We start from the raw sequence: 22,313 nt of genomic DNA on the forward strand, positions 1-22,313 counted from the left end.
ACAGATATCAAACAGGCGAGTTCAGTGAGCTCCTTCAAATGCCAGCTCTTTTTAACTTAGCTTTTAATTACCTTTTACCATTTATAGTGTATAGTTAGTAGTATAGCTCTCTAACCATTGGACCTTCCTAAAGCACAAAACCTGACAAGCTCCACCATGTCTGCTGGTTGAAATAATGACAGCTCACTAATAATAATAATAATAATAATAATAACTAATTTCATTTTGTGTTTCACTGCCCCATGTACAGTGATTTGAGGAATCATCTATTTGAAAAAATTCAGTTGAAGAACCCTGATTTGTTTTGATTGTCTGAAGGCGATATGTTGAGTTGGCTCTTTAATTAGGAGATTTTTGTCTTAGCAAGACTTATAAAAAATGCATGGCAACTAAGACAGAGAACACTGTATCCAACATAACAGGACATTTCTGTCATGGAAATTAAATGTTTTTGAAATGTTCTCCTTTTGAATTTTTGGAACTGTATATTATGATTTGTCATGTGGCCATCCTGGCTGTTGTTGCTGTCTAGTGTCTTGTAAGCCCATATGGGCTGGGCACCATAAATGGTGCAGGACACTCAAATAAACACATCAATCAATCAATCAATCAATCAATCAATCAATCAAATAAACAGACAGATGCCCTGGAGCCTGATGAAGCCTGAGGACATTTCTACACTTTACTCACAGTGCAAACACTGAGGGGAAGGGGCAGGACTCAAACCTGGGACCTTCTGATTACAAGACACTCTCTATATCTCTATAGATAATCTCTGTTGAAAACAATCCCACAATGTCAGATGAGTTTAATACCAAGACTGGAAAAGCAAATGTGATTGAAAATGGTTTGCTAGCAGAATCCAAACCTCTTCCACAGACCTCAGATCAGTTCAGACTGCAGCCTCCAGCGCATCCGTGGTGGTGTCCAGAGATAGTGTAGAGGTAAGACTCTTCACTCTGGAGTCACATGTGGGTGAGTCAAGAGACAAGGTGAGTGAGGAGTGTATGGAAAAAAAACAAATGAAAAATGATATCCTATGCTACCGGATAATCAAAATCTTCAAATCATCAAACTGACAACTAAAACAAAATAATCGCACAAGCCAAAAAGAGAATATAAAAAAAAACAACAACAACTAAAATCTAAAACAAAAGCAACAAGTATAACAAAAAAAAAATCAAAAAAATCTCAGTTTAGGTCAATAAAATATAAATACCTTTTTAAAAAATATCTAAAACATTTCCAGAATTAAAGTCTCACATAGCCTACCTTCATATTCAATTAGCCTATTGTAATTATTATTAGTCAATGATTATTATTATTAAACAAATTATTACACATTACACATTGCAGATGGTTATTTTGTCAATCCAGAAAGCAGCTTTTTCATTCTGGATAACCATTTCTTTCTGTTGCCCCACATTCTCATTAATTTTCCTGAATATCATCTAAACTCACAGTTGATGTCTAACTCGTGACTTCCACAGCTTTTCCATCTGACAGTGAAACTTCATCATCGACTATGTTTACATAGACAGCAATAATCCGACTATTGGCCTTATTCTAAATAAGTGACAGGCGGGGATACTCACCACTATACTAACGAGGAAAGGCGCAACCAGGGGACTCAACGGACAAAAGTCATGGGAGTTCTAAAACAATATGCGATATATTTTTGGCCACAACGTGGGAGTCTATGGGCTCGTGGCGCTGTTCCCACTTTTACTGACCAGGGAGAGAAACACAAAGCCTCTGTAATATGGAAATATAGGAATACTAACTAGCCTTCATCATCTTTCAGGAACCATATACAGGCCTATTATTTTATTACTGCTTTATATATTTGTCATACTGTTATTTTTAAATAAATGAAAAATGAAATATGGACAAACCGCTCTGATAGTTAAAAAAAAGTTTAAATGATTAACTGAACTGTTACTGGGATGTTTGCGAAATAATGCCCTCATCACATTTCCAACTACTTCTTTGGTTTAATTTCACTGAGAGTTTGTTGGCTGTTTTGATCAATCAAAGCTTGATGAGGGGAACATTAATGGTTCTTTGTGTAAAGCAACACTAAGACCCACTGAAGAACCGGAATGATTCTCTGTGCAAATTAGCAGTTTACTACTGCTACCAATACTACTAGCCACCTAATAATGACAATTTACAGGGGAAACAACAACAACAACAACAACTGATAATCAACAATGGACACCTGAAAGAGACACATTAATATTACAGTGTCTGGTTGAATGAATGAATGAATGAAACCTTTATTGCCCCTCGGGGGAATTTGCTTTGCACAAAGAGCATAAAAGAATATCAAAAACATCAACAACCATACATGACAGCACATAATATTACATAAAACATAAGCATGTAAAAACATCAAAAAGCATCATTTGGGTGATTGATAAAGGACATCAAGTGCAAGTTCAAGAAAGTGCCAAATTCAGACCATGTGATCAGAGCTGATCAGAAGAGATAATTCCTCTGTTAAAATGTATTTTCTATGTTCCTCTTAATTTATCCACCAAGAAATAAGAAAATATTGTTAATCTGAGACAAAAATTAGTGTAGTTCCAAAACTGAGAACATGTTTTTAATTTTGATTAAGTATCAAACAGAAACGCTGTAACCTGCACCAGATTCAGTACTGGGATAAAATAAGAACAGGGACAAAAATGGAACCAAAATTAAAATGACCTCCAAGCAACTGTTGCATAAAATCACAGAGTAAACACTGAAAATGTATTTTTCATAAATAAATGCAGAGTGATATTTCAGACTAATGGACTCAGTTGGATTACAGTAAGTAGAAGTTTATAATAGTCAGTTGTGACATTTGTGTGCATTGGAGAAAATAAATGTTTAGCCTACTTTCAGGTACAATCAGTGAATATCACAAACTTTAACAAAATGCCTTTTCAGTTTCATTAATCATGAGTGCAGAAAGTTAATTTCTCACTGGAAGTCTATGTAACCCGCCCTAAGTCACCGCCAGCATCAGTGTGTTTACCGACACCAAAACATCTGCCGATTAAACCAAAACAAGTCACACCACTACAGTATTTTTACTTTTATTCCCTCATCAGACACATCTGCTTACTGGACAAACAGTGTTGTCTGCCATCTAAAGAACTTTAAAGCATTTTAGGAGACGAAATGTGAAGAAAACCCGCTGCGAGCTGAACACTGTGCCGGTGTATCAGAGAGGTTTGAAGCTTCCCTGAATAAAATGAGAGTCTCCTCAGCGCTAAACATGACGTCATCCCGAGAGGAAACATGTTTTCTCACTGCTCCAATAACAGTTACACTTGAAAACTGCTCCGATCTGTGTCTTTTATCCCTAAAATGTGGAAGAGAAAACACAAGTGTCGCCACATTTCAACAGGACAGACAGAGCTGTGTGTGTTGAGTCTACACGGTCCTCGTGCTGTGTATAAGTCCCGCCTCTTGCTCTGCGCCGACAAACAGTCCAGTCAGACTCTGTAGAGCTGTGAGAAGCACAACAAGAGAGAGAGAGAGAGAGAGAGAGAAGAAGAAATGGCAGAAACCGCTCCAGCACCCGCCCCCGCCCCGGCTAAAGCCGCGAAGAAGAAGGCTCCCAGGCCGAAGAAGAGCGGCCCCAGCGTCGGCGACCTGATCGTTACAGCTGTGTCCGCCTCCAAGGAGCGGAGCGGCGTGTCTCTGGCCGCCGTCAAGAAGAGCCTGGCTGCCGGAGGCTACGACGTGGAGAAGAACAAGACCCGCGTCAAGATCGCCATCAAGAAACTGGTGGAAAAAGGCACTCTGGTCCAGACCAAGGGGACCGGGGCCTCCGGCTCCTTCAAGATCGCCAAGGCTGAGAAGGCCAAGAAGCCGGCTGCCAAGAAACCCGCTCCGAAAGCCAAGAAGCCCGCTGCCAAGAAACCCGTCAAGAGCCCGAAGAAGACTGTAGCCAAGAAGGCTGCAGCTAAGAAGACAGTAGTCGCTAAGAAATCCCCGAAGAAGGCGAAGAAAGCCCCAGCGGCCAAGAAACCAGCTAAGAGCCCCAAGAAGCCGACCAAGAGTCCCAAGAAGGCGGCGAAGAAGCCCGCTGCTGCCAAGAAACCTGCCGCGAAGAAGGCTGCCAAGCCCAAAGCAGCAAAGCCTGCAGCTAAGAAAGCAGCACCGAAGAAGAAGTAAGCTTCCGGCTTTACTTTACCCAAAAGGCTCTTTTAAGAGCCACCCACAACCTTCATGAAAGAGCATCTTCTTTTTTAAAATTTATGACAAACTATAAGCCTATCACAACTGATATCAGAGGTTGTTGATGTGGCAGATTAACCCCCCCCCCTCCCACACACACACCAGAAAAACACTTGAGTAACATTTTCGATCAACTGGCCACAATGTTTACTGCTTCTCTGTTAACTGCTGTTTATTTCTTTGTAGATTATAGACAAAATAACTGCAGATAAGTGATACTATGTGTGACTTATTTGTATACATTGTAACATGTTGATACTTCTTCATTACATAGTGTGATGAGTAAAGATCAGTATTTTTTTTTAATACTTTTTAAATCCTCTGGACTCAGGACAGGTTTGACTCCACAGTCTTACTGAAGATGCTTTGGGCTGCTGCTCATTTCCCACTCTGCACCTTTTCTGTTTCCTCTACTTTTCTCTTTAGATTATTCTACACAGATCCATCTACATAAACGAACCATAAATACATATGAATGCTAGAATGTCTTCATACATGTATACTACTGTAAATATAGCTTGTATAGTTATTTATGAATTGTATGTATTTTTAATAAATCATAGAAATTAATGTCTTTTTCATTCTTCACACTCCACTCAGTGTGTTTATATTCTATTGTGTTACTTTAACTATTAGCTACTAATTACATATTACATAATTGTTTTAGTTTATTTTTGTTCATCGTGTTTTAATCTTATTTTATATTGTGTTGTATTTTTATCATGATTTTGCTGGTTATCTTTTCCACATATGAGTGAAAAAAGTGATTCAAAATAGTAAAAGCCTTTCTGCCGCCGTTAGACTCAGCTGCTGTGGAGGAGAGCTTTGAATTGTGGTTTAGTGTTTAGTTTGAATTTTCGGCGGGCTTTCCAAAGCGCCTTTCCTCCAATAGGCCTAGTTGATCTGATGAAGCTCGCGCCTCCCCTCGGGCAGGCCAATCAGCGTGTAGCAGCGCTCCGGCGTTGGCTATATAAAGCCGACATTCACTCTCAAACAACTTATTCTCTTCTGCCATAAAGAAAGAAGAGCTGAAGTTTGAACCATGGCCAGAACCAAGCAGACCGCCCGTAAATCCACCGGAGGAAAAGCTCCCAGGAAGCAGCTCGCCACCAAGGCTGCCAGGAAAAGCGCCCCGGCCACCGGCGGCGTGAAGAAGCCCCACCGTTACAGGCCCGGTACCGTGGCTCTCAGAGAGATCCGTCGCTACCAGAAATCCACCGAGCTTCTGATCCGCAAGCTGCCCTTCCAGCGCCTGGTCCGAGAAATCGCTCAGGATTTCAAGACCGACCTGCGCTTCCAGAGCTCCGCTGTCATGGCTCTGCAGGAGGCCAGCGAGGCTTACCTGGTCGGCCTGTTTGAGGACACCAACCTGTGCGCCATCCACGCCAAGAGGGTCACCATCATGCCCAAGGACATCCAGCTGGCCCGCCGCATCCGCGGAGAGCGAGCTTAAACTCCCCTGCTGTCAGTCCCACAACGGCTCTTTTAAGAGCCACCAAAATATTCACTAAGACTTTATTCCACTGCAACAAAAACATTACAGTGACCGCTAATAGTCAGTGATCTCCCAAAAATTATACACATTTAACACTTTATATGTAACTATAATAATATCAACACAATATATACAACCTTAGTGTTTCTATGATGTCACATGCCCTTCTTACCAACATGGTTATTTACCATCTACCCAGCTCACTGGCTGAGACTCATTGATTCATCACCTGTCATTTTCCTACCAACACGTGGTGAGAAATACATATTTATTTCAACAGTTAGTTACTTAACATAACGACTGTAAAAGCTGTTTGAGAAGGCAATTAAAAGACAAGGGAGTTTAAAACAGCTATAATGTATATTGTTGAACAATTTATCTTACAACACAATATTGCAGTCTGGTTATATTTCATGTATTTCATTATTTTCTTTTTTCAAGAGAAGTATGAAAGGTGTGTGTGTGTGTGTGTGTGTGTGTGTGTGGGGGGGTGTAAGGATGGACAACAGCTGGAGCTTTGCAGGTGTGTGTGTGTGTAATCTGCTAGATACTTGGCATATGGTTGCAAAACTAAACTCCTGAACTCTGAACTAGCTTCTCTTTGCTCTTCATTGTAGTCTCACCCATTTATTTTCTATGAACTGAAACAACACAGAGGTCCTAAATTTGAATGAAACAGCTTCTCTTCACTAAAAATTGTGAACGTGATATTTTTGTGTTGTGATGCCGTGTGGAGGATGTTATGGCAATCTGATAAAAGAAACCATGTTTATGACAGTAAAAAGTTTTAAATTAGTCAGATCTGACCGTAACATGAGAGTTAATCCATCACATGTGAAACATGTTTTTGAGTTCTGAGAATCTTATGACTTTTGTCTCAGAAATGTGACTTTAAACTCCGAACACTGAGATTAATCTCAGAAATGAAATAAATTGTTCATGTGGCTCTAATCCTTTTCTGTAAACTTTACAGTAGGTTTGTCAAGAGACGTTTTATTTTGAAAATCCAAGACACTCCACAGCGGAAGTGTTATTTGTTGTGTTAACTTTACACCAGCATTTTTCTGATTGGGCGACGATTTGAAGCTCCAACTGACCAATGAACAAGCAGCTCGAGGGACATATAAACCGGTTCCCAAACATTTCAAGCCATTCCTTGATTTTGTAACCACAAGAAAATAACGAAAATGTCTGGACGTGGTAAAACCGGCGGCAAGGCTCGTGCCAAGGCAAAGACCCGCTCATCTCGTGCCGGTCTTCAGTTCCCGGTCGGCCGTGTTCACAGGCTGCTTCGCAAAGGAAACTACGCCCAGCGTGTCGGTGCCGGAGCCCCGGTGTATCTGGCGGCGGTGCTCGAGTACCTGACCGCTGAGATCCTGGAGTTGGCCGGAAACGCCGCTCGCGACAACAAGAAGACCCGTATCATCCCCCGTCACCTGCAGCTGGCCGTCCGCAACGACGAGGAGCTCAACAAGCTGCTGGGCGGAGTGACCATCGCTCAGGGCGGCGTGCTGCCCAACATCCAGGCGGTGTTGCTGCCCAAGAAGACTGAGAAGCCCGCCAAGAAGTAAACTCACCAGCTTAAGACCAAAACAAAGGCTCTTTTAAGAGCCACACAAACACTTATAAGAGTTTTCCGGATTGATTTTGAATCTTGAACATCTATTTCTGTTCCTGTGCAAGTTGGCTTTGTTTCATACTAGAGGACATCTAGTGTTTAACATTTGAAACTTGGTAATGCTTTTCTAAGCCAAAAAGTTACATTTCCTTAAGAAACTGCAAACTAACACCAGTGTATACACACAACCAATGCTCACTGCATACTTGTATTCAGCTCCACCCCCCCCCCCCCCCCCCCCACACACACACACACTCTGTTGCTATGTTTCAATTATTGAAGCTACATGAACATCCTTTTCCTGTAGGATGTGGAAGAGCTCTTCTTTGTTTGATCTGATTCCCCTTATATTGATATGCAAAATATTGAATTGGTCCATATTGTTGTTCATATTTAGAAAGGCTATTTACTGAAGATGTTTCTTGAGGCATTTTACAGATGGCCTCGTAATGTTTTTTATCCTGGCACAGACCAAGGTCATTTTGGAGAACAGTGCATTGCACCAGGGGTCTGGAGGTTGCCAACAGCAACACAAAGGCTCTTTTAAGAGCCGCCCACTACTTGAAAGAGTTAATCCTTTATTTACACTTAGTTATCATGAAAAAAAAAAATCAAAGTGTTATACATTTTTCTACCAACCCGATCTGCCTCACCTGTGGTCCCAGACATGAGGAGAAAAATATGCTATTCCTTTGATGTAGAGGTATCAGACCGTGTTTTTCCTCTTCGTCACTGTCCCACAGTGAATCAGTTTATAAAGTTATTGTTTTATACAGACAATAAACCGCGTATCTGCTCCCATTCGCACGATCATCCTTGATTTACGCGTATTAAAACGCTGTGGATGAACTTCAACACCAGAGAGAAAAATAACTCACTGAATCTCACTGTTGGAATGAGGCGTAGTTCCATTAATACGAACTAAATCTGTTGTTTTTATAACATTTGAATCCCTCTGCACTGATTATTCACCGTTCATCCAGTTCCCAGTATGTGGAGTCCCCATCCCATCTGCTACACTACTATACAAGCGTCAACAGCAATAATAATAATAATGAAATATTATGCCATATGAAATCCTCCCAGCTCCAGCAGGTGCAATGTGTTGTGGTTCCATGGTGTAATGGTTAGCACTCTGGACTCTGAATCCAGCGATCCGAGTTGGATTCTCGGTGGAACCTGATTTTCAGTTTAGTTCAGAAATAGATAGTGGTTGATGTGAAAGTTGATACAAATACAGAATTTGTATTCTTGTGCGGGTGCGCAGAGGGCATGTCAGTTCTACCTATTCTAGTTCTGTGGGAGAGAGGTCCTTGTTCAGCGCATGCCCACTATGGTTGCAAAAACTCAACCAATCGTATAGGAGGAACAGCACAGCTGAATTTGCATCAGCTGCCTCCAAAACCATCCGCTCTGCTCCTCTCAGCTCATTCTCTGCTGTAAAGTACCGAGATCTCGTCATGCCTGAACCCGCCAAGGCAGCGCCCAAGAAGGGCTCCAAGAAAGCCGTGACTAAGACCGCCGCCAAAGGCGGCAAGAAGCGCAGAAAGACCAGGAAGGAGAGCTACGCCATCTACGTGTACAAGGTGCTGAAGCAGGTCCATCCCGACACCGGCATCTCCTCCAAGGCCATGGGCATCATGAACTCGTTCGTCAACGACATCTTCGAGCGCATCGCCGGTGAGGCGTCTCGCCTGGCTCACTACAACAAGCGCTCCACCATCACCTCCAGGGAGATTCAGACCGCCGTCCGCCTGCTGCTGCCCGGTGAGCTGGCCAAGCACGCCGTGTCCGAGGGCACTAAGGCGGTCACCAAGTACACCAGCTCCAAGTAAACCGCCTGGAGCTACATCCACCCAAAGGTCCTTTTAAGGGCCACACACTGATTCAACTAAGAGCTTGTTCACTCATATTTGGTATGGGGAAATACGTTTCTTTGAATTTAAAATTGTGTTGCTGTTTTAGTGTAACACTTATTAGGATGCACATCAAAGCATTTCAAGGTGTTCTTTTTTTGACACTTTTTGCTGCTGGAAACATTTATCCCTTTAGTGTATCTCTATTTACCTTTGGTCTAAACTAACTCTCCGTCACTTACAATAAATCAAATGTCTGTATTAACATTTGCAGATTAGAAGCTCCATAGATCTCATGATGTATCTGTCTTCTCCACTCCCCAGTATGTGAAGGGACCATTCCTTATGCAATTCTTACTTAACACATCTGATATGACAAGCTCCAGCAAAGATAGCAGGTCAGTTTGTGTTGTGGTGGCCTGAAGAGCCACATTATCTGTCATTGTTCAAGCTGTTGTTTCACAGTCCAGAAAGCATTTTGTTTTTATTCTGAAGAACCATTTGTTGTATTTCGCTTAGACTTCGCCTTCTAACAGCTTCACTATTGGTTGACTTACCAGTTCAGCTACTGCAGCTTTACCTTTCTATTATTAACTATTTCGATTTCTTGAGTTGGACTATAACAGAGTCCATTAATCCGTTCATACACGCCTTCTTCCTTCCAGATGAATCTTCCTCAGTGTCTCCATCAGTCTCAGTTCAGATTCCTCTCTGCCTCCATAAAGCTCTGAGAGAGAAAAGAGATTCCTCCCCGTCGGGGAATTGAACCCCGGTCTCCCGCGTGACAGGCGGGGATACTGACCACTATACTAACGAGGAGTGGAAATATGAAATTTGTGAGGACAAACGGACTTCAATTCCAAAGCACCTGAAACACTGATTTCTTTTTGGTCATATTGTCATTCCAACCTACATTTGCTTCCACTAGAATTTATAGCTGATTTTCAAATCGATCTTATTAATCACTTTCAACGCCATGTGTGATTTAGCGCCTGCCTACATTATTATTCTGGTGTAAGTGGTTTCATTTGTGATTAATTCTGCTCATTTAGTTTGTAATATTGCTCTTTTCATTTTCTGTTGATACAGACATGTGATGATTATTCTGACAATTATTATCATTACTACTTATCTTCCTTAGCAGCTATATTAACCTGAGTGACAGGTTACAGAAACAGTATTTTGCTAATATTATTTTAATTAACACAGTTCTGTTCCATTTGACTCTCTTTATTATTTATACTGCTGGAAGTCTCAGTTGTCAGTTTTGTTGTATTTGAGCAGTGAGCTGCGCCTGTCAGCTTCATACAAGAAGTGAAGTGCAAATGATAAAAAACATCAGATATCATCAACACAGTCAGAATGGAGGCTTCAGTCAGACAGAAAGCAGCTTTTAACTCTGTCTTCAGGCAGAGAGCGAGTTGTGTCTTTATTCATCAGAGTAGAAGAGACTCCTTCAGATTCTACACTGTTTCTATTTTCCCTGACTTCTCTTCAGCTGCTGTCTGAATCATTCAAATCTACAGGATGAAATAAAGATGTTTCCGCCCGGTTTCGAACCGGTGACCTTTCGCGCGAGGAGCGGGAATAGTACAATTTAACTCTCTTAACTCTGTCCAATTCATTCTCTATGGTAGTTCTTATCACTACGGATGTAATATATTTTTGGCCACAAGCGGGTTTTTGGTGGCGCTGTTTCCACATTTTGGATAAGAGTGAGAGACTCCGTTTACAGAGTGAAGAGAGTGAGACAGACAGAGCAGCGGCAGCATCGAGCAAGTTGTTTTCCGACACATTTTACCACGACAACAACAACAAAAACAACAACAAAACATAAGTAGCCCTCTTATACTACCAGTATACCTCACATAAACATCAGTTACATTCTGATTAATCCAAATCCATTTTTAATTGCGTTATCTACAGTACTCATGTGATAATGTAATGTTAATATCTGCTTTCTGGTTTGTTTGTTTTTTTCACTTTTGGTGCAACTTCTTTTCAAAGCACACAGAAAGCCAGTCTCCCACCATTCTTCTGTGGAGCCAGGGATAACAGCAGCCCCATCTCTTCCTGAAGGTAGATGTTTCATTTTCTTAAGCGCTATGAGAAAGAATATGTTAAGCAATGTTCATTACTTTAATGTCTTTATTTCACTTGCCTCTCTGGTTTGTATCTCACCATCCTAGATGCATCATCGCAGAATGTTGCCTCTGTGGAAGCACAGGAAGACACAATCCTTGTTGAAGGTATTTATTTATGTGACATTGTTTTACAGTCATTCATTTGGAGCTGTCTTTTTTTCATTGTGTATTTAGTGTTGTTTTGTGTTGTGTTTGTGTTTTACAGCTCTGCCATGTCCAGCCCCTCCTGTCGAGCAACCTGAAGCCTCTGTCCCTTCACATACCCCACATCAGCCTGCAGCCTCTGTCCCGGGGTATAATAAGGATGTTGCCCAGTGGAACTGCTCTCAACAGCAGACAATCTGGATGAAGACTGAGTTGGAGGCACTGGGGCTATGGCCAGGGTCGCGTCCAGTACGCCACCCCATGAACATGCTGTCCCTGTGGCGTTATCCAACTCAGCCAAAGCTCAAAGACTCAATCTCTGAGTTGCCTTCAACAAAGTACTTTCAGCTCCATCCATTTTTAATTTGGAAGCATTTGGAAGCACACAATCATGGAGAGGCTGAGGAACAATTACATCCTGCCCTGTCTTCATGGATGTCCCAACCCTCAGGTAGCTTCTTCTGGTGTTAGAAGGCCCAGAGTAGTCATTGGCACCAGCGGCCAGTACTATATTTTAGCCTCACGGCTCACCTGCAAGGCTTGTAAGAAGTACTGGCATGCTGACAAGCCCCAATGGCTGGAGAAGCTGCCGACGAGATTTACCAACATTGTGCCAGCTCTCCTCACATATAAAAAGGCCATCTGCAAATCTGTGATGGATGAGATGAGGCGTAGTGGCAGATCACCTGAGGACATGGCAAAGCAGCTGACAGAGGTCCTCCACCTTAAATATGAGAGAGCTCACCTGGCCTACCTGCTCAGTGTGCAGAACATCAGGGATGCTGACGCAGGATTATACGGCCAGAGAACCATCACTGGGCTCCTCAGACAGACGGACACCCCTGCTCCATTTGGTGGATACTCTGATGCTGATGGCTGGTGTGGAGTATCCATTTCTTCACACTACCTGGTCGACTGCCTGATCCATGAATATCAGCGGCAGGAGCAGCTCCTGACTCTGCTGCTACAGGGGACTTTTGGTCGGACCCTGAGATCTGATCACACCCGCAAAGTGGCTAGGAAGGTTGTCTTGTCATCCGGCACCATGTCATCGTATGCCATCATGAACGAGAACTGGATGATCCTGTCCTGGGTGATGCTGCAGTCGGAGTGTGATCGGTCTCTTCATCCCATGTATGAGGGTCTGGCTCAACGGTACTCTGCTGCTGGAGTGGAGAAGGCAGGCTACCAGTGGGTGGACAGGTATACATAACAAGTTTCAATTCAAAACTCAGATTTTTATGTATTTAACCTGTTGTGCTCTCTTTGTTAACTGACATTATATAGTTTGTTTTATTGTTAGATGAGATGTTTTCAGGTCACAGGCTTTTTTTAATCTCATTTGCACAGTTTATTGTGTAATCTGCTCCTTTTTGTTTGTAGTCCAAATATATATAAATAACAACAATAAATAACAAAATTACAAATTCATACAATAAGACTCATTTTGTACAAAATATGTTGTGAGTAAGATCTTTCCCAGCTGTAGCAACTTTTTAATGTTGTAGGGATTGCTGTGCTGCCTTCAAGGTCCTGGACGCTGGGGCTCAGGAGCACCTCTTCTGGGACTGCTGGAAGACCACAGAGGCTATAGTGGCAGAGGCGACCTCTGGATCCCTGGCTAACAGCAGTGCCTCAAGGACCAAGTTTAACAAAGACATAACTGTTAAGTTAGACTTGTTCCACTGCATGCGGCGCTTTACCAGGGAGTGTATCTCAGAACATCATCCTCTCTACAGCTCTTTCTGCCAGTTCCTCTCTGCAGCATTCATGGTTGTGGACCAGAGTGACCTCCAGAAGCTCAAAGAGGCATACGACTTCTGTGGAATCTCTCCGGCAAATCCCACCAAGCAGCACATAAGAGAGCACTGTAGGACAAAGATACCACAGCCCAGAGAACTGTTGCAGAGAGTTGAAGACGTCCTACATCACTTCCACCTGGCAAAGGACCCCAATGGTGTGCTGCTTTTCATGGCCTCCATGTTGAAGATGTGGAGGATTCAGCGTATCCACATCCTGCGAGGCTGCCTGAGTGACCCTGAGGTGGGGGAGGGAATCCTCTACAGGTACGGTGGCACCTTGCAGCTCAACTACACCAAGGGCGAGGGGGCCGCTGTACCTATCTGGATCCCTGTGAGAGGCACCTCTCAGCAGGAGGGCTTCCACTTTCACCAAGCCCAGTGGGTAACAGGCAACCGGGTGTCTAGTGAACTTTTCCAGGCCCAGGCCATGACTGGAGTGGTGCGCTGGAACTTCCAGAGGCTGGTGGACCTGAAGCAGCCTGGTGTGGAGCTGCCAGCTGTGTTTGACCCTCTGTTGATCGCGGAACTGAACATGTCCTCTTTAAAGGTGACAGGGAAGGCAAAATATCCAGCTCTGCAGGTTTCAAACAGGGACACGGGGGAGAGATTTGGACTGGAGTATGTGGAGCCAGGCTGTCGTCCTGTTGTGTTAAACTGGGACAAGCACAAGGCACAGGATAACATCTCAGCTGCTGTAGCCATGGAGACACAGCAGCAGCCCTCTGCCCAGGAGGAAGTGCATCAATGCCCAGCTGCTGTAGGGGGCACGGACTCTCAGGTAATCCAGACTGATTACTCGCTGTCATTAACTGACTGACCAACAGACTGACTCACTAAATCACTTTATTTTATTCTATATTTCAGAAGAGCAGTGGCACTGTCCACGACGATCCACTTCGACCAGTGCTGATCCTGTCTTCCCAGCGGTGCTCTGCAGCAGTTTCCCAGTCCCAGCCTCCCTTGACACCAGCGTCTGCCACAGCCAAAGTCGAGTCTCAGGCCTTCATGAATACAGGTCACTCAAATTAAAGCCCACCTACCATCCCTCATACAAACTTCACAGCTTAAAAGCTTTGGTTGGAATTAATATAGTGATAATCATGTTAATATTTTTCCATTATCAATATTTAACATTAACACTATAATAATCATATGCTTTATTTTTCACACCTGCCAGGTGTAGCACCGCTGCCTGTTTCCTCCTCTCCCCGGGCCACCCGCACTGGACCCATTAAGACAGGGGGCCTTATTCAAGTGCTGGACCACAGCCGGTGGATGGAACCAGCTGCCATCGATGGGCTTCTGATTAAGCACCACGGATCTAAAGATCTTTTGAAGCGGGTGGATGCAGACTATGCTGCCATGGTACAGAGGGCGTGCACCGACCCCAACAGCCTCCTTCATCCTACCACGTGCCAGCATATCTCCAGATATGTAAAGCATCTGGCCAAGTTAAAGAACACCAGCTCTTCCCTCAACACCAGCTCAGAGAAGGTTTGGGAGACACAGCAGCTGTGGCAAAGTTTGACCACAGGCAGCCATACGGTCAGTGTGCCTGTCACAACCCTTCCTCCTGCAACTCTCAACCCTCCGGCCGTGGCTCCCCCTCAGGAGGAGTCACTGACCCGGGCCACAGTGGAGAAGATTGTGACAGAGATTCTGGGAAAACAGCAGCAACCACAGCAGACAAAGAAGATGACAAGGAACTGTTTAGCCTGTGGTCAGCCAAAGTCACGGTATCTTGGTGATGGCTCTTCAATTCATTTTTTTTACCAAACAAAAACAGTTAAGTACTTTTACTGCTCCACAAAGGTCTTTAAGACCTACGCAGATGAAGGCCTCACAAACCCCAGGATGCCTTTTGATGAGTTTACTGCCTCTCCTTTTTTTGAGCGGGAGCTAGAGGCTGCCAGACAGAGGGGGGCAGAGTGGAAGAAGGTGGCAGAGGAGAGGGCAAAGAGGAAGTCAGCAGTGCAGCTGCCAACAGGCCGCCTGTGCAGACGCCCCAACAGCCCACACATTCATACCAGCTTCCCCGGGGTGCAAGGGAAGTATATCTACTGCCCTTCCAGAGTGTTGTCCCTATACAAGGCACAAGGCATGGCCAAGGAGATGACCTGGATGGAGTTCCAACAGTCTGCCTTTTATAAGGCTGAAAGGGACAGATGGGTTGCAGAGAGAGGGAAGTGACCACCCTCAACCCCCCACACACACACATACAGCACTGCACATTGTATAGTACTACAACTAACATTTTTTTTCAATATCAATTGATCTGTCGATTATTTTTTCATCCTCAAATGTCTTGTTTCGTCCTACCAACATTCCAAAACCCAAAGATATTCAGATTACAATTATATGAAACAGAGAAAAGCAGAAAATCCTCACATTGGAGGAGCTGCAACCAGAGAATGTTTGGCATTTTTGCTTGAAAATGACATAAAAGATCAATCAATCATCAAAATGGTTGTTGATTATTTTCTGTTGAGTTACTAATCAGTTGACTAATCGTTTCAGCACTAATATTGTATATATATTTATGTACGCACTATTTACTGTATATTTACTGTATATATCACTTACTGTTCATTTGTTGTATATATTATCTATTTGGGCGTGTACATTTTTGATTTTGTGTGTTTTGTTCAGAATTCGGCTGTGTGTTTTCAATAAAATATCTCAAAAGGATTACTGTGGCTGTCTTAATAGGGGTAGAAAATTAAATAATCACGACATTTTTATTCATATGCTCAACTGTACACTTCCATCAAAGGAATAAACATCCATTGTTGTGCCTCCATTGTTGCCTCATAGGCAAAATATAGGCCAACCATACTGTAATATGATACTGTCATGATGCCATAATATACTGTCATAACATTTGGAAATTAGTGTCTTATTTGCATAATTATTATGGAGTGTCAGCCTGTTCTTCAAATTTAATTTGAAAAATAACAACATGTAAAAGTAGTAATATCTAAATTTTAAATCACAAGGTTTTAATTTCATTCTAGAAGATTAAATATCTTACCGAATGATTAGTTGTGTGAATAACATTCAGTGATCTTTACACAGACTATATAATGTTTATCAAAAATGACAAAGTTAAGAAAATGTATGTATGAAAAGAAGATAACCTAATAATATTTAATAATGATCATTAGTTAATAGTAATGATCATCGTCACTCTGGGCCAGGACACTGCTGAAAAGGATTGTCAGTGTCATCTCAAGACAGACTACGGGAGTATAATATTATTAAATATTTACATATTTACTATAGGATGGTGCATGGTAGCTGTATAAAAAACGTCAAAACACCATCAGAACTTTGTTCCAGACGAGATTCGATCCTCTGCTCTGCTCGCATGAGAAGACAGCAAGAGCTTACTTCCGGTCATGAAAGCCCTCTACAGCTATCCGCGGCTGGCCCGGGGATACTCACCGCTATACTAACGAGGAGAGGTGCATCATAAGCAGGCGAGGTCCTGTCTTATTCCAACTGGCGAGTTAGTAAATAAGCAAATTCGTCTTCACAGCATGGATGTATTCAAAGATGGCGACCCATTCATTCCATACTAACGAGGAGAGGCGCGTACCAGAACAAAACCACGTGTTATTTCTGCTACCATGCTCTAGCTGAAACTCCCCTAAACCATTTGCATTCATATGGGGCCATTATTGTAGCAGAACCATTTGCAAATGTGTGGAGAGTTGTGTAACTGTCTCAATCCGTGTGTGCGTAATCAGATTTGTAAATATGTAAAAAAGACCTCCAAATCTGTATTCAGATGTACAAGTGTATTGAGAATTGTAAATGTGTAGACAAATCTGTAAAAGCGTACAGATATAATGGCTGAAAAGTCAAGTATTTTGCGCCAAGAGCTGGAAATACAGACAAGTCATCAGTTACAACTGATGACTAAAATGAATTACTAGCATAAAATCAGGGATTTACTTTTTGAAAGAAAGTGTTTGGCTCTTAAAAGAGCCTTTGTGTTGCTGTTGTCTGGTAAATGAAGTTAACCTCCGAAGCCGTACAGAGTGCGGCCCTGCCTCTTCAGAGCATACACCACATCCATGGCGGTGACGGTCTTCCTCTTGGCGTGCTCGGTGTAGGTGACGGCATCACGGATGACGTTCTCCAGGAAGACCTTGAGCACCCCGCGGGTCTCCTCGTAGATGAGACCGGAGATGCGCTTGACTCCGCCGCGGCGAGCCAGACGGCGGATGGCGGGTTTGGTGATTCCCTGGATGTTATCACGGAGAACTTTCCGGTGGCGCTTGGCGCCTCCTTTACCGAGTCCCTTTCCTCCTTTTCCGCGGCCACTCATTTTCGATGCGTTTTCTTTCAAAGCAAAAATAAATTGAGACAGATCTCTAGTAAGCTTCAGTACATAAACCTTCTTTGCGGACCTAAATGAGGAAGGGAAGAGCGCGCTTTGCTGGGCGGCGCCAAACTCTGCAGTCCTTCCCCATTTTGTTTCAACGGAACTTCAGCTGTGGCAAGTTAGCAGAAGCTATCTGCAATCGCGTTTCCGGTTATGCGACTTTGCCTTCAAAATAAAAGCTAGAAAACTTGCACCTCCTCAATATTTTACCAATTCTATGACTTGGTGTTTATTATGTGACCTCTGTGATATGTCTCCTGTCTAAATGAATCTCCCGGAGCTGGTCGGGCTTGTGGTACAGCAGGTTTATTCCACATCTGCATTCATGACAAAGGACAATAGAGTAGAATGGTCATCTCTGGTGGACAAACAGCGCATGCTCTGTCTGGAAAGACGGCATCACGTTAATGTTAGTAAGCTATACTGGAGAGATTTTTACTGGCAATAAAACACATAAAAAACGAATGGTTAACTTAATAAAACATGGTGAATTTAATCTTAGACAAATAATATCCAACCAAATAAAGCCAGCTCAACTTTTATGTGCTTTTCAAGTTAGTTAACATTATTTTGTCCAGAGACATTCACTTACACGTTACCTGGTGGTAAATCCTCCAGGGCAAACTGACATTTTTCACACTTGAAAAAAGAGTAAAAACATGAGGTGTCCAGCACAACAAAACAAAAAAAAAAACATGAAAATAGGCACTGGAATAATAACATTAAATATGAAGTGGATAGATGGCATCTTACAGTAAAGAAAACACTTTCTTGAGTGTCTTTCCATTGTGTCTCTAATGAATTACTTTCTAACAGCAACAAGACATGACAACATGACATGGTGAGAAATTATTATTTTCAAAAGGATAACAATGCAAGACTTGGTTCAACACAACTGACAACAGGTCTAGTGTGTGTGTGACATGATTTCTCCTCTTTAAAAAAAACACTAAAAATACACAACTTGGTTCAACATAACCTTTCAACACAACATATTAGAAAATACCACTTGAGCCGATGTGTTTAACTTAACTACATTAGAACAGAATATTAATGCAATTATTGATTGGAGGGTTTTCACCCCACAAACAAATCTGCCAAAGTTGCTTCACACAGCAACTCAGCACAAAGTTTGTAACCTGAAATTGTATGTTAAAAACGCTTGAATTAATATATTATGAAGCCTCAAGCATATCTACTAACATGCAGACACACGAATCGTGACATTTTCAGCTGCTGAAATAACCTGAAATAGTCTGCAGCATATTTAGATCATCCCACAATTTTATATTTGATTGTTGGTTTATGTTTATTTCATTTATGTTCTAGTGGTGTAAAAAACATTTAAAAACGGGGGATATTTTAAATTTGAATGATTTATGACGTCAAAGTGGCGGTCAGAAGAAGCAACACAGTCTGGACTCTGAAGGTCACCCATTCCCTTTTTAATTTAGAGCTTAAAGAAGATTTGTCTGTGCATATCCTACATTATACATTGTTAAACATAATCATTGTTTCTAGTGAGCTTAAGCTCTGTAATTGAAGGAAGCCAGCGTTTTTGAAAATTAGTTTTTAGTTGTACTATTAATTATAGTACCTAAGGCATAACAGTTTTTTAATATTGAAAGTTGACAGCACAGATTATATTATAACTAGTAAGGAAACTCTTTTGAAGTGAGTGGTTGGCTCTTAAAAGAGCCTTTGGTTCGGTGTTCAGAAGCTGGTGAGTTTACTTCTTGGCGGGCTTCTCGGTCTTCTTGGGCAGCAGCACCGCCTGGATGTTGGGCAGCACGCCGCCCTGAGCGATGGTCACTCCGCCCAGCAGCTTGTTGAGCTCCTCGTCGTTGCGGACGGCCAGCTGCAGGTGACGGGGGATGATACGGGTCTTCTTGTTGTCGCGAGCGGCGTTTCCGGCCAACTCCAGGATCTCAGCGGTCAGGTACTCGAGCACCGCCGCCAGATACACCGGGGCTCCGGCACCGACACGCTGGGCGTAGTTTCCTTTGCGCAGCAGCCTGTGAACACGGCCGACCGGGAACTGAAGACCGGCACGAGAGGAGCGGGTCTTTGCCTTGGCACGAGCCTTGCCGCCGGTTTTACCACGTCCAGACATTTCGTTATTTTCGTCAGATTAGAGAATCAAAGAGTGAGTTGAAGTCGTCGGGAACCGGTATATATCTGCCTCGAGCTGCTTGTTCATTGGTCAGTTGGAGCTTCAAAATCGTCGCCCAATCAGAAAACTGCTGGTGTCAAGTTAACACAGCAAATAACACTTCCGCTGTGCAGTGCCTTGGATTTTCAAAATAAAACGTCTCTTGACAAACTAAAATTTACAGAAAAGGATTAGAGCCACATTAACAATTTATTTCATTTCTGAGATTAATCTCAGTGTTCGGAGTTTAAAGTCACATTTCTGAGATAAAAGTCATAAAGATTCTCAGAACTCAAAAACATGTTTCACATGTGATGGATTAACTCTCATGTTACGGTCAGATCTGACTAATTTAAAACTTTTTACTGTCATGAACATGGTTTCTTTTATCAGATTGCCATAACATCCTCCACACTAGGCATCACAACACAAAAATATCACGTTCACAATTTTTAGTGAAAAGAAGCTGTTTCATTCAAATTTAGGACATCTGTGTTGTTTCTGGTTGTAGAAAATAAATGGGTGAGACTACAATGAAGAGCAAAGAGAAGTCAGTTCAGAGTTCAGGAGTTTAGTTTTGCAACCATATGCCAAGTATCTAGCAGATTACACACACACACCTGCAAAGCTCCAGCTGTTGTCCATCCTTACACCACCCCCCCCCCCCCCCCACACACACACACCTTTCATACTTCTCTTGAAAGAAGAAAATAATGAAATACATGAAATATAACCAGACTGCAATATTGTGTTGTAAGATAAATTGTTCAACAATTTACATTATAGCTGTTTTAAACTCCCTTGTCTTTTAATTGCCTTCTCAAACCGCTTTTACAGTCGTTGTATTAAGTAACTAACTGTTGAAATAAATATGTATTTCTCACCACGTGTTGGTAGGAAAATGACAGGTGATTAATCAATGAGTCTCAGCCAGTGAGCTGGGTAGATGGTAAAGAACCATGTTGGTAAGAAGGGCATGTGACATCATAGAAACACTACGGTTGTATATATTGTGTTGATATTATCAGTTACATGTAAAGTGTTAAATATGTATAATTTTTGTGAGATCACTGACTATATTAGCGGTCACTGCAATGGTTTTGTTGCAGTGGAATAAAGTCTTAGTGAATATTTTGGTGGCTCTTAAAAGAGCCGTTGTGTTTCTGGTCTCCCAGGTCGGTTTAAGCTCGCTCTCCGCGGATGCGGCGGGCCAGCTGGATGTCCTTGGGCATGATGGTGACCCTCTTGGCGTGGATGGCGCACAGGTTGGTGTCCTCAAACAGGCCGACCAGGTAAGCCTCGCTGGCCTCCTGCAGAGCCATGACAGCGGAGCTCTGGAAGCGCAGGTCGGTCTTGAAATCCTGAGCGATTTCTCGGACCAGGCGCTGGAAGGGCAGCTTGCGGATCAGCAGCTCGGTGGATTTCTGGTAGCGACGGATCTCTCTGAGAGCCACGGTACCGGGCCTGTAACGGTGGGGCTTCTTCACGCCGCCGGTGGCAGGGGCGCTTTTCCTGGCAGCCTTGGTGGCGAGCTGCTTCCTGGGAGCTTTTCCTCCGGTGGATTTACGGGCGGTCTGCTTGGTTCTGGCCATGGTTCAAACTTCAGCTCTTCCTTCTTTACGGCAGAAGAAAATAAGTTGTTTGAGAGTGAATGTCGGCTTTATATAGCCAACGCCGGAGCGCTGCTACACGCTGATTGGCCTGCCCGAGGGGAGGCGCGAGCTTCATCAGATCAACTAGGCCTATTGGAGGAAAGGCGCTTTGGAAAGCCCGCCGAAAATTCAAACTAAACACTAAACCACAATTCAAAGCTCTCCTCCACAGCAGCTGAGTCTAACGGCGGCAGAAAGGCTTTTACTATTTTGAATCACTTTTTTCACTCATATGTGGAAAAGATAACCAGCAAAATCATGATAAAAATACAACACAATATAAGATAAGATTAAAACACGATGAACAAAAATAAACTAAAACAATTATGTAATATGTAATTAGTAGCTAATAGTTAAAGTAACACAATAGAATATAAACACACTGAGTGGAGTGTGAAGAATGAAAAAGACATTAATTTCTATGATTTATTAAAAATACATACAATTCATAAATAACTATACAAGCTATATTTACAGTAGTATACATGTATGAAGACATTCTAGCATTCATATGTATTTATGGTTCGTTTATGTAGATGGATCTGTGTAGAATAATCTAAAGAGAAAAGTAGAGGAAACAGAAAAGGTGCAGAGTGGGAAATGAGCAGCAGCCCAAAGCATCTTCAGTAAGACTGTGGAGTCAAACCTGTCCTGAGTCCAGAGGATTTAAAAAGCATTAAAAAAAAATACTGATCTCTACTCATCACACTATGTAATGAAGAAGTATCAACATGTTACAATGTATACAAATAAGACACACATAGTATCACTTATCTGCAGTTATTTTGTCTATAATCTAAAAAGAAATAAACAGCAGTTAACAG

At 42.6% G+C, this 22,313-nt stretch overlaps 7 protein-coding genes and 2 non-coding genes across 10 annotated transcripts; 5 read left to right on the plus strand and 4 right to left on the minus strand.

Moving 5' to 3' along the window:
- The first annotated feature begins 3,532 nt into the window (after positions 1 to 3,532).
- On the plus strand, positions 3,533 to 4,187 carry LOC139919546 (histone H1-like). Of its 2 annotated transcripts, XM_078286909.1 has the most exons (2): positions 3,533 to 3,921; positions 3,952 to 4,187. In XM_078286909.1, exons 1-2 carry the CDS (start codon positions 3,553 to 3,555, stop codon positions 4,171 to 4,173), a joined length of 591 nt encoding a protein of 196 aa, XP_078143035.1. In that variant the 5' UTR covers positions 3,533 to 3,552; the 3' UTR covers positions 4,174 to 4,187. The 2 variants fall into 2 exon arrangements, with proteins under 2 accessions (XP_078143035.1, XP_071765424.2); XM_071909323.2 differs by having other exon boundaries at positions 3,533 to 4,187.
- Positions 4,188 to 5,265: 1,078 nt separating this feature from the next.
- LOC144541811 (histone H3) lies at positions 5,266 to 5,689 on the plus strand. Its single transcript, XM_078286911.1, has one exon. The coding sequence runs from the start codon at positions 5,279 to 5,281 to the stop codon at positions 5,687 to 5,689; it is 411 nt and encodes a 136-aa protein (XP_078143037.1). The 5' UTR covers positions 5,266 to 5,278.
- A 1,229-nt stretch (positions 5,690 to 6,918) lies between these two features.
- On the plus strand, positions 6,919 to 7,302 carry LOC144541813 (histone H2A-like). The gene has a single exon (XM_078286914.1). It carries the CDS (start codon positions 6,919 to 6,921, stop codon positions 7,300 to 7,302), a length of 384 nt encoding a protein of 127 aa, XP_078143040.1.
- Positions 7,303 to 8,458: 1,156 nt separating this feature from the next.
- trnaq-cug (transfer RNA glutamine (anticodon CUG)) lies at positions 8,459 to 8,530 on the plus strand. The gene has a single exon. It is a non-coding gene; the product is annotated as a tRNA-Gln (tRNA).
- Positions 8,531 to 8,801: 271 nt separating this feature from the next.
- Positions 8,802 to 9,239, plus strand: LOC139933520 (histone H2B 1/2). The gene has a single exon (XM_071927630.2). The coding sequence runs from the start codon at positions 8,810 to 8,812 to the stop codon at positions 9,182 to 9,184; it is 375 nt and encodes a 124-aa protein (XP_071783731.1). The 5' UTR covers positions 8,802 to 8,809; the 3' UTR covers positions 9,185 to 9,239.
- Positions 9,240 to 9,952: 713 nt separating this feature from the next.
- trnad-guc (transfer RNA aspartic acid (anticodon GUC)) lies at positions 9,953 to 10,024 on the minus strand. The gene has a single exon. It is a non-coding gene; the product is annotated as a tRNA-Asp (tRNA).
- A 7,240-nt stretch (positions 10,025 to 17,264) lies between these two features.
- LOC139933521 (histone H4) lies at positions 17,265 to 17,641 on the minus strand. Its single transcript, XM_071927631.2, has one exon. The coding sequence runs from the start codon at positions 17,626 to 17,628 to the stop codon at positions 17,317 to 17,319; it is 312 nt and encodes a 103-aa protein (XP_071783732.1). The 5' UTR covers positions 17,629 to 17,641; the 3' UTR covers positions 17,265 to 17,316.
- A 1,749-nt stretch (positions 17,642 to 19,390) lies between these two features.
- Positions 19,391 to 19,798, minus strand: LOC139933519 (histone H2A-like). Its single transcript, XM_071927629.2, has one exon. It carries the CDS (start codon positions 19,796 to 19,798, stop codon positions 19,415 to 19,417), a length of 384 nt encoding a protein of 127 aa, XP_071783730.1. The 3' UTR covers positions 19,391 to 19,414.
- A 1,220-nt stretch (positions 19,799 to 21,018) lies between these two features.
- On the minus strand, positions 21,019 to 21,429 carry LOC139929959 (histone H3). Its single transcript, XM_071923050.2, has one exon. It carries the CDS (start codon positions 21,427 to 21,429, stop codon positions 21,019 to 21,021), a length of 411 nt encoding a protein of 136 aa, XP_071779151.1.
- Between the last annotated feature and the right edge of the window lie 884 nt (positions 21,430 to 22,313).

This window comes from Centroberyx gerrardi, chromosome 11 (genome assembly GCF_048128805.1).
Source record: "Centroberyx gerrardi isolate f3 chromosome 11, fCenGer3.hap1.cur.20231027, whole genome shotgun sequence".
NCBI lineage: Eukaryota > Metazoa > Chordata > Actinopteri > Beryciformes > Berycidae > Centroberyx > Centroberyx gerrardi.

Bases quoted from the DNA above. Each gene is read 5' to 3' on its own strand.
- LOC139919546 (XM_071909323.2), top strand. From the start codon at position 3,553: ATGGCAGAAACCGCTCCAGCACCCGCCCCCGCCCCGGCTAAAGCCGCG.
- LOC139933521 (XM_071927631.2), bottom strand. From the start codon at position 17,628: ATGAGTGGCCGCGGAAAAGGAGGAAAGGGACTCGGTAAAGGAGGCGCC.
- LOC139933519 (XM_071927629.2), bottom strand. From the start codon at position 19,798: ATGTCTGGACGTGGTAAAACCGGCGGCAAGGCTCGTGCCAAGGCAAAG.
- LOC139929959 (XM_071923050.2), bottom strand. From the start codon at position 21,429: ATGGCCAGAACCAAGCAGACCGCCCGTAAATCCACCGGAGGAAAAGCT.
- LOC144541813 (XM_078286914.1), top strand. From the start codon at position 6,919: ATGTCTGGACGTGGTAAAACCGGCGGCAAGGCTCGTGCCAAGGCAAAG.
- LOC139933520 (XM_071927630.2), top strand. From the start codon at position 8,810: ATGCCTGAACCCGCCAAGGCAGCGCCCAAGAAGGGCTCCAAGAAAGCC.
- LOC144541811 (XM_078286911.1), top strand. From the start codon at position 5,279: ATGGCCAGAACCAAGCAGACCGCCCGTAAATCCACCGGAGGAAAAGCT.